This window comes from Habropoda laboriosa, unplaced genomic scaffold (genome assembly GCF_001263275.1).
Source record: "Habropoda laboriosa isolate 0110345459 unplaced genomic scaffold, ASM126327v1 scaffold5, whole genome shotgun sequence".
NCBI lineage: Eukaryota > Metazoa > Arthropoda > Insecta > Hymenoptera > Apidae > Habropoda > Habropoda laboriosa.
This window is the reverse complement of record NW_017100161.1, coordinates 1,803,109-1,813,858: the sequence shown is the minus strand read 5'-3', so window position 1 is coordinate 1,813,858 and position 10,750 is coordinate 1,803,109. Positions and strand designations below refer to the sequence as shown.

Genomic DNA, 10,750 nt, shown 5'->3' with positions numbered 1-10,750 from the left:
TATACGTTTTTATATTAAAATCTCTGAAAGTTTGGCACGTTGTACATCGAGCTCTAGCAAGGATTTCCGTATTTTTGCTATTTCTTCGTTTAACGTTACTTATTATTTTTATAGAAAAATTTTTATTTCCAAACTCTTGACTTTTGCTTAAACTTGTACCGGTGTGTACAATGTGATAAAAATTGTTCACTTGGTATAATCCAGAAAGAAGAATGGTATTTTGTCTAATAAAATGTAATTTGATTTCAAAACGACCATTATGCCCACGTTAATTTAACGGTTCGTGTGATTACATTTTAATTGCTCGAAGAGGCAATAGCGACTGTGTGGAAAACTCTTGGAGTTTCTCGATCCTACGAAAATGTTTTTCTTTCAATTTGTGAACGTCACGTGTTGGGCGCGATAGTGAAAATCGCAAATGGTGAAGTAGGCAGTAGTCTGAAACGTCTGCCTGCTGCCAATGCAATAACCGGAACAATGATTATCCTCATTGGAGTGACTCCAACTGCTTCTCGAACTTCCTTTTCTGTCCGTCGCGCGGCTAATTTTTTTTTTTTTTTTTTTTGCACAATAGAGACCTCCTGGCTACCTGATGTATCGATTTTCAATAGGTTTGTTACAACGAATCTCTAACGTCAATTTACGATAGCGTAAATAACGATAACGGATAGAGATAATGCAGTCTGGTGGCGATAAGGGCTGGTGCGAAATTTTTTAAAGAACTAGAAGAATCAAGGAGCCAAAGTTATCGTATCGTATCTTTGTACCTTTTATACACCATTTAAGGTGTATCTATATACCTGGATTTATTTAACCCTGATCTATCACAACTCTAGCAGAATACTGCTTTTCGTTACCGTATCGAAAAATAATCGCAAATATCAAACTTCTTCGATCTTTTTTGAAAATTCTAATTTTACAGCCCTAATTTAGAAACCAGATTCAGTAACTTTTTACACGTTTGAAACGTGCGAAAATCAGATCGAATTTGTAAAAGATCCCAATGTAACATTTGAAAAAAAAAAAAAGGGTATCAGGGTTAATTTATGTGTCGCAGAAAAATGTCCATTTCACGATGCCACGTTTGCCAATGAAAATTAATTAGCGATAGGTGAAAATCGACGAATATGAGAATTTTATTGCTTTGTAAATTAATCTGAATAATGATGTATTATTGCAATTTGTGCTATGGTAATCATTAACCGGTAGTTTTCGCGGTCGAAAGTGGCGAATGCAAGGAGCTACCTATACGAAAGTCCGTGTCTTATCGACCAGACGCTTTAATGGACATTTTATCAGGCTCTTCTCGACGCCTTTAACGTTATTACCTTCACCATTTGCTGGATGCATCTGTACATAAAGGACCGGCAGGACATCGAAATGCGCGTATTAGAGCCGACGTATAATGCGTTGGGCAAAATAAATTACGCATAGTCGCGCGAGTTAGTGCGACCCGGATTCCAGGGTAGCCAAGAATTTACAAGCTTGAGCCAAACGGCTCTATCACAGCCCACTCTCTCTTTCTCTCCTCGCCTCTCTTTCGGCCTTAACTTTCCTATGAACTTGTAATCGCCCTGTTACGTTGTTCCTATCTTTCATGTTGCAACACTATCTTGGACAAAATCCAACAATAGTGTTGCAAGTTTCCCCCTTGGTGGTTAAAGAAACCGCGAACCCTTTCTTATTATTCGATCGATCGATCGAACGTGTTTTGTCAGGATTATGATAATTAAAAGATGAATTTTCCTTCGACTCTACTTTCAGCAGGTTTTTAATTATTTTTATTATCGAGTTTTTTTTTGGATGTAGTGTGATGATAGGAATGGAATTTGTTCGAACTCGTCGATGCTAGACGTCCCAAGCTCTCCAAGTTCCATTACCACACCTGGCAGCCCTAGCACACCCGGAAGTCTCTACTCTAACCCTTATTCGTACACGTCTACGAATAGTAGTAATCAGACAACATCGTCGCCAACGAGTCGAGGATCTACGCAGCATATAGGTTCACCGTCATCCCCCATTCATTCTCCTTACTTCGGAAGACCAATTCGTGGATCTCCACCTTACAGGTATTCTTTGAAGAGTTTTTTTTTTTTTATAATTCTGAATCATCTGAACAAGATGATAGGTAATATGTGATTTTTACTTCTTTTTAATATCAGCGACTGTAGTAGTCCAACGTTCGAGTATCCTCACGTGATGGGATTCAATGGATCAAGATCGAACTCACCGGCAGATTCGGAAACCAGTGGTATTAGTAGTATGGATGGTTCTTTATCTGATATAATGGTAAGTTTTTTATCGATCAATGACAAACGATGGGGGAAGAAATGTTGTTTTTTTTTTTAACGAAACTTATAATTTTAGAACTGTTTATCGATGAACTCATCATCGCACGGATGTTACCCTCAGTCTCTGAGTTCGTTGATGTCACCGGAAGTGGATTTATGTGCGACCAATAGAGCAGCCGCGTTTCAACGAATGGCGGTGAAAAAGTACTTATCTTCACCCCATCAGAATTCATCGTCGACGCATCATCATCATTCACACGGACACAATCGCGGTCATCATTACGGATCGAATCAAAACGGCGGTTTCCTCAATTCCCTTCTGTCACACGACAAAAACTGTTGTTCCCCTGGGAATCATATGATGGCACTGAACTCGTCGCCGTTAAATATATTAGATCCGCAGATCTCTCTCGAACGTGTAGCACGTTTTCATCGAAGTGCCGCTGGTATATAACGATTAACTTTAATGATACATAGAAAATGAGGAAGAAATAGCGATGGGTTAAAAGAACAATTGTGTTTCAGCACTTTGTGATCCAACTTGTACTTGGAGTGGTATATTGCCACAACGCACTCAAAAACCATCAGGTTATTCATCTAAGGTATTCCTTGGTGGTGTACCTTGGGATATTACCGAGTCTCTCTTAATTGCTACTTTCAAGCAATTTGGGCAGATACGAGTAGAATGGCCGGGCAAAGATCAGTCCGCCACCCAGCCAAAGGGATATGTATATATAATATTTGAGTCTGAGAAACAGGTACTTAAACATTTTATAATGATTTTTTAATGTAACGTTCATTTTTAATGGTGAAGAATATGATCTGATGTTTAAGGTGAGAACTCTGTTGACATGTTGTACACATGATTTTACAAACGGTGGCAGTTGGTATTACAAAATATCATCTAAACGTATGAAAGCAAAAGAGGTACTTTTTTTTAATTAATTTTATATTTTTTATAAACATTCATGTCTCGTAACTTCACTTTTGTGCATCGATTTTAATATAGGTACAAGTAATACCTTGGGTTCTTGAAGATAGTAATTATGTGAAGTCTTCATCGCAGAAACTTGATCCTCACAAAACAGTGTTTGTCGGCGCTCTCCATGGTATGCTAACCGCTAGTGGTTTAGCGAAAATAATGGATGATCTGTTTCGTGGGGTTATTTATGCAGGTGAACATCGATAAGCTTATTTATCGATATACTTTAATCTTTAGGTAAATGTTATTAAAATTGAAACTTTATTTTAGGCATTGATACTGACAAACATAAGTATCCAATCGGATCTGGTCGCGTTACGTTTAGTACAAAGCATTCATATATGAAAGCAGTTTCAGCTGCTTTCATAGAAATAAAAACTGCCAAATTTACAAAAAAGGTTCGGATTATTTTACAAGGAATCAAAAAGAAATGATATCAAGACGTTAAAAGGAAAATGATAACGAGATCTATTACTTTTTTTTAACAGGTGCAAGTCGATCCATATTTAGAAGATTCTATGTGTTCTGGATGTTCCGTGCAACAAGGACCCTATTTTTGTCGTGAAGTGGTACGATAGGAAATTCTTTTCCTTCTATAGATATAAGATCATTATTTTTATTCTTTTCTAGATGTGTTTCCGGTACTTCTGTCGCAGTTGCTGGCAATGGCAGCACTCGATGGAATCAATGTGGCACCACAAGCCTTTAATGCGTAACTCGAAGACAAATCAAGTGGTCGGATTATCACCAAACGTAAATTCTGGATCTCGTGGAATGAATAATCCCACAATTTAAGTACAGTTACTGAGCTTCTCTTTCACGATCACACGTTCACTTATTTTTGACTATTTGTTCTCGCACGGACGTCGCGCTAGCTGACTTACTGACAGGGTGCAAACTTAGTTTTTATCGCAGAGCTGCGGGCAGCTGGTTTGACGATATACATAGAAATACCGGATATACCAGCTGATCGGCAAATGCAACGATTTGTTTATTATCGTTATCACGTACGTCCGCGGTATACAGACTAATTAATGAATAAAAATCGTGTTTCAGATAAAGTTCCTATTTCGAACGCGGCCACCACCACGTTTAATAAAACAGTACTTTTATTTAGTATGTTTACTTAGGGACTGGTTCTCTTGTTGATCGTTTTATTGCGAAGAATATAATTGTGCCATTAAGTAACACATCACATTATACGGTAATTATGCGTTACAAGTGTGCATTTACATTGAATTCGTGTGGGTTCAATTGTGGCTTTTATAGTGACAATAATTTTTATGCGATAAAAATGAGAAGCCACTCGACTGTTAAGAAGGGAGAGTGAGAGAAAGAGAAGGGCTAAGTTCATAATGTTCAAAAATCCATAAAAAATACAACGCGCCGCTATAATAATCTATCGGTGAAATATTACGCTTAATCGTAAACTATTCGATGAGATTAGATTATTGTAGTGTTCTAGCGGCAGGAGGGATTAATAATTTAATTATTATTTTTTGCGAAGAACGCGTTTCATTTAAGTACTAGCTAGAACCCAGGCTGTATTCCGACGTTTGTCGATGATATTGCCCGTCGTTGTAGTTTTACGTTAGATTGTACAGTGTAAGAGTATTGCCGAAACGGCCACTGTAATCGTAATTTATATTCTTAGTCAAAGCGGTAAGCCTTTACAAGCTTTCGTTCACAGGGACTGTTTAACTGTTGACGAAATGGAAAAGTACATGGTCTACGATTCTGGAGCGGATTGTAGTGAATTGATTCTGTTTTTATTTTTTGTTACGATATTATGTTACGCATTTTCTTTCAACAAGATTTCGTGGTATTACTTCCAATCGCGTTTCTGATGTTTTGATATCATTTTGTTGAGTGAATTAAAAATCATATTTTTGCAGATAGACTTCCATTGTCGTTCCTCCTTTTATGTTTCATCATTCTGTTCTTTTTTTTTTTATTTGTCGTTCAAGAAAACGATTCTTCCAAATGAACCTTCTGCCCTTTCCAAACTCCTGGCCTTAAAAATGTGTGCTTATGCAAAGTGCTAATTACTAAATGTTATTAAATCATGGAAATTTGATAGGTACTATTAACAAAACACCATTAGATACAGATTAATTGATAGCTGAGGTTATACTAATTTTGATCATGTTTACTTATATTTAATTTTTTTTTTTAAGGTTTTCGTTTGTTTCCAAACTAATCTAAATTGTGGTATTTCATTTAAATTAAAAATCATGTAATTACTCTTACTACAAATCACTAAAAATATGTCCTCATTATTAAGAGAGTAAAAGAAATAACGTACTGAACAATACGTTTAAACGAAACAGAATTCTAACGAAGGACTATCGATAAAGGTAGAATTAAAATTTGGAATTCCAGATTCGAAATCAAAATCTTAAATCTAAAATCACACTAAGAGGACAAGCCGTTACAATTATTAATTTTTAGAAAATTATATTCGAAGCAAACACGATATATAACAGCTCCATCCACACATTCCACAATTAATGTTTTTTAATACAGTGATTTATGACATGATTTATCACATGCTTTGTTACAGATAATTATAAATCATATGTTATTAATGGTGAATGTTCCAAAGAAAAGGTATAAAATTAAGATTTGTAATTGAAAATGCATATAATCAACTGCAGGTTATACTGCTATACTATTGGATTACTTAACAGTATTAATGGAAGGGAAGAATTTATCATATTTCTAAGTCATTAAAATTTCGCTTGATTTAAGAAAGTGGAACAAATACAAAAAAATATATCGCGTTATAACATCAAATGCAATTATCAAATAACATGGTTACTATATACATAAGAAGTTACTATATACATGAATACTCATATGAAGTGCTTTAATACAACATACAAAATAATATATATATTCTACAAAAGCTTCGAATGTAATCATAAAGTTTTTAGTCAACAAAAAATCGGTTTTTGCTATGCCTGAGAATGGTTCTAAACAGATGAACGACAAAAACTCTTAGACTAAAAATTAACGAATTAACGGCGAAAAGATAATGAGCCGTCGGAAATTTTAAAGATGCTCTTTTATCGGAAATATTATCTTATTTACAAACTTTTAATAAGTCGTGCCTTTTAATGTAATCTCCATAGATTTTATTCTAACGTGGAAAACACAAATTATTTTTAAATCATTGATAACCACGCGATACAGGGTGATCTACTATTAAAGAAACAAGACTGCTACTGGTACGCATAATGTCAAGCTTTCTTAAAACTTTTAAGAGATTTAACCACTCGCGAGGCAATGATTTCATCGTGCCCTAGGTAGCAAAATATTTTTTTTATGTTCATACAGAAAGTGCCTCCTATTCTTTCACTTTTATTGATAATACTACCTACGTCTATAATTTACAAATAACAACACTCGAGAAATATGTAAAAACAATTCGAACATTAGTAAACATATATAAGTACACTACTTAGCTTAAAATCAAGTAAGCTTTATCTGGATATCAATAATTTATATTGCTTTAGCTTTTTTCCTATTACATATATCCTTGTTAAAACATACCTTGTAACACAAGATTGATATATTAGAAACAATAAATTGTTCTTTATTATGTTAACAACATTGTACTGCTTTGTAATGTATAAAATTACACTTTACATTACATAAAGGAATTAAATGGTTAAGATTTATTTTCTTCCAATTTTTATAGTTTATTTTACAATTATTACACAACACATTTTACATAAATTCAAAAAGCATACTAATCAGTGTAAAAGAATACATTTACAATTTTTATTACAATAATTTCTGCTATTCTTTTATTAAAATTTTTACATTAAGTTTTCAATACCTTTTGTGTTCTGCTCGTTTGCTTAGGGCTTGATACAAACCAATTAAGGAAGACAAAGTTCCAAGTGCCCCAACATGCCAAACTTTTAATCTACCACCCCAAAATGTTCCAAGTGGCAGATAACTAACTGCATAACTTATATCTAATACTAATCTTGTGCAGGTCAATAATTCATTCCACCTTTGTTTGCTCACTGTCTTCAAAGCTGCTCTGTTCAAACAGAAACAGACATTGGTGTCATCAAATTTTAATGAAGTTAGTGTAAATATTTTTGTATTGTGTCTTTAAACTTACTTTGTATCACAATTAGTTAAAACCATTGTGTGAAAGTAAAATATTTCATCATTTCCTATGTAACATACTTGAATAATGACAAGTGTAGAGAAATTATCCAAAACCATGTTGAAACATTATCCCACTTTTCAGTATTAATTTTAATCAATTTATGTTCACCAGCCCAATAAATGTGTTCTATAGGACCAAACATAGTATCCATAGCAATTTGCATTAATTCTGCCCATCTGATCAACCAATCTGGCTCCTATTAGATGACATATGAAATTTATATGCCTGTAGAAAAATAGTACAGAACTGTACATTACATTAATACATAGAAAATCAAATATTCATGTAAAATCTTTTGTCTTGCATTGTCAAGAATAATTCCAGTTACATATTATTATATACATATATGTATATATACCTGTTTTCCCCATCCATATGACATAGCATAATGAATCATAGGTATGTCATCTAATAATCTTAAGATCATTCTGCATCCACTCAACTGACTGCTAAATATTTTGAATTTTTTCTCTATTTCTTTCGAAGATGTACCCAGAGTAGCAAATTTTGCCATATAAGATAATGTTCTCAAACATTTATCTCTCCCTGGATATGTTTCTAAATACTCTGATAGTAATGTGATATTCATTTTGATTTAAAAATATTTACAACTGTATCTTAATATAAGCACAGCTTTTTTGATACACTGTAACAATAAAATATTTAAAAGATTTAATTATATAATATTGAGGAATTAATTGACAATAACTGTAACAAGTCAATAGCAATAATTTTCTATGAATTTGTGTATTAAGTAATTCAAAAAGTAATGAATACTTGTTGAAATTTCCATCCAATGTAGTTAATTATTTGTAAGATTGCAAGTAAACTAATTGGTGCAATTATATAGATGTCTACTGTTCTACTTATTAAAAGTTAAGGTATAATAAGTAACATATGTGACAATCAAGTACACAAAGTAAAATAAATAGTAGAAATAATTTATCTGTTAATATGTTCAGTATAAAAAGACGCGAATTATTTACCCAGTTTTACATTTCAGGATGTTCCTTAAAAATTTTAATTTTTAAAATTTGACATGTAAGCAAATTTAAAGATCAAGATGAATCTTCTTTTTCATAATACAACAATGCGCTCTTGTGGTTGTATCACGAAAATTAAAGCCAGAGCAGTCGATAAGAAGGAACTATTATATTATCTATCGCGTAATAGTTGAAATATATTGGAAATGTTAAAAATTAGCATCCAGAATTATTGTATATATGTATTATAATTATTTGAAAAATGAAATATAATTTTTTTTATTCCTAAAAGATCAATTTTACAAATAATAGAATTACTGGTATCAAATATGTACTTGAAGTTTGACCAATTTTAATATATAATACTTCGTTAATTATTGGTGCAAACATAATTTAAAACAATGCATATTAATGACAGAAGATAATTATGTTAATAATTAACATAATTAGTAGCATAATTGACATATTGAAGAGATTTTATTTGACTGTTTAATTGTTATACATCGATCAATGTTTTTTCAATTGGTAGATAATTTCGTGTCTATAGCTTTAATCGAAGGAATGTTCTACTTGAGATTTCCCTTCTACGTATGTTGTAAGTCCGCGTCGAAAAGTATGGTGGGGGAACCGTCTTTTCAAAGCGTCGTATTCGTTCACTGTTGTATGTCGCTTTAGAGCAACGTGATCAGTGGTTCGTAGACGTGATGACGTCAGACTTCGAGGCACAAGCCGAGAGCGCGTTTAAAGCCGAGTAGGGCGTGAAAGTGTGTGTCGTGCCGCTCGTTTTCCTCCTAGTTCTTTTAATCTATCCCATCCTCGAATATGTGCAAATAGCAGCGTGTGCCGCCGCAAAGCCACGGGACAATTATGTTCGGTGCTGTTTTAACGTGATTGATAGTGAAAAGGATACCATGTTCCGCTGCATTCCGATTTTTAAAGGGTGTAACAGGCAGGTGGAATACGTTGACAAGCGTCATTGCTCTCTGCCGAGCGTCCCCGATGATATTTTACGATACTCGAGAAGCTTGGAGGAGCTTCTGCTGGACGCGAATCACATCCGTGATTTACCGAAGGTAGGCAAATACCGCTACATGCCAACTTTCTGTCTTACAACCGTATCTCTTTTTCTTTCTTTACCTCTCCCCTCTCTTATTCGTCTCTTTCTCTCTCACTCTCTCTTCCTCTTTCTAATGTGTCCATGACGTATCATTCCATCGGCTATACTGTAACGACGAAGAACGCATACGACATAGTTGATAGGGTAGCTGTTATTGTCATCGTTATTTTTTCCCCTAAAACATGATCACTTCATTCTTGTTTCTCTTGTTTCAGAATTTTTTCCGGCTGCAGAGGCTACGAAAGCTCGGCTTGAGTGACAATGAAATTCATCGCTTGCCACCGGATATCCAGAACTTCGAAAACCTCGTGGAGCTGGACGTATCCAGGAACGGTGAGGGGTCTTTTTTTTTTTATTATTCAGTTTAGCCATTTCGCGGTTTTGCGGCCGGCGATCACGAACAGCAAAGACCCGGTCCGCTTTCGTTTCGACGTTTCACTAGACGAGAACATTTTCTGGACCCTTTTTCTCCTCGTTCTTTTGCTTTTTTTTTCCTTGACCACGATCGACCATCGGGCAACGCCTGTCGACGGCTTTGAACGAAGCACGTGTATGTTTCGGACGATTGTCAATGAGAAAGCCGAACGCAATAACGCGCGTACAAAGCCGTCGAATAAAGAAAAGTAGAGTTAAGCGAGGCGAACCATTAACGGAACCTCAACTCGGACGTTCGAGTTGGATAAACTGTAGAACAACCGTGCTAGTGTCAAGTATTAATAAAATATACACCTTGTGGACAAGTTACCGTTATCATGGAGTGCTTTTTTACTTATTACCAGTCATAGTAACCGGTATATCAACCCTAATGATCTAACAGGTTGACATTCCATCGTCATGGTGGACCTTTTTTTGTAAGCTATTTTCAAATGTCTTCGAAACGCTTGATTAATATGTTGTCATAAAACAATCTTCAGAAAATTAACTAGAGTTTGTGTTATCGCAACATCTTTACTTCGTTAGAAAAAATTCCATAATTTTGTTAATATCCAATGATAAAAGGCACAAGTAGGATGCAATATCATTTCCTCAATCGATATATAAACCAATCGATCATAGTCTCGATATCTCGATCAGTTCATATTGACTCGACTATCGATCCAGCGATCCTCGGATTCTACGATCGATTCATCGAAGATCAAAACACACACCTACAGTAAACGGCGCCTCGTTTACTTTCTAACGACGATG

At 34.6% G+C, this 10,750-nt stretch overlaps 3 protein-coding genes across 3 annotated transcripts in view; 2 read left to right on the top strand and 1 right to left on the bottom strand.

Moving 5' to 3' along the window:
* LOC108577458 (cytoplasmic polyadenylation element-binding protein 1) overlaps positions 1-4,068 on the top strand; it is a 7,535-nt gene extending 3,467 nt beyond the window's left edge. The window contains exons 5-13 of the mRNA XM_017940615.1: positions 1,810-2,069; positions 2,163-2,289; positions 2,368-2,737; positions 2,817-3,049; positions 3,126-3,218; positions 3,301-3,466; positions 3,544-3,671; positions 3,762-3,842; positions 3,904-4,068. Of these exons, the coding sequence (XP_017796104.1) occupies positions 1,810-2,069; positions 2,163-2,289; positions 2,368-2,737; positions 2,817-3,049; positions 3,126-3,218; positions 3,301-3,466; positions 3,544-3,671; positions 3,762-3,842; positions 3,904-4,068 (1,623 nt within the window). The remainder of the gene's footprint in view (positions 1-1,809; positions 2,070-2,162; positions 2,290-2,367; positions 2,738-2,816; positions 3,050-3,125; positions 3,219-3,300; positions 3,467-3,543; positions 3,672-3,761; positions 3,843-3,903) is intronic.
* A 3,042-nt stretch (positions 4,069-7,110) lies between these two features.
* LOC108577453 (peroxisomal membrane protein 11C) lies at positions 7,111-8,051 on the bottom strand. Its single transcript, XM_017940609.1, has 3 exons — positions 7,821-8,051; positions 7,480-7,658; positions 7,111-7,399 (listed from the first exon to the last, which is right to left on the bottom strand). Exons 1-3 carry the CDS (start codon positions 8,049-8,051, stop codon positions 7,111-7,113), a joined length of 699 nt encoding a protein of 232 aa, XP_017796098.1.
* Positions 8,052-9,116: 1,065 nt separating this feature from the next.
* Positions 9,117-10,750, top strand: part of LOC108578433 (protein lap4) — a 67,501-nt gene continuing 65,867 nt past the window's right edge. The window contains 2 exon segments of the mRNA XM_017941773.1: positions 9,117-9,518; positions 9,778-9,895. Of these exon segments, the coding sequence (XP_017797262.1) occupies positions 9,357-9,518; positions 9,778-9,895 (280 nt within the window). The 5' untranslated portion in view covers positions 9,117-9,356.

Excerpts from the sequence above, each read along its gene's own strand:
- LOC108577453 (XM_017940609.1), bottom strand. The coding sequence starts at position 8,051 with ATGAATATCACATTACTATCAGAGTATTTAGAAACATATCCAGGGAGA. Across the intron at positions 7,659-7,820 it reads CATATGGATGGGGAAAACAG|GAGCCAGATTGGTTGATCAG; the intron begins GTATATATACAT and ends GTCATCTAATAG. Across the intron at positions 7,400-7,479 it reads CTACACTTGTCATTATTCAA|ACACAATACAAAAATATTTA; the intron begins GTATGTTACATA and ends GTAAGTTTAAAG.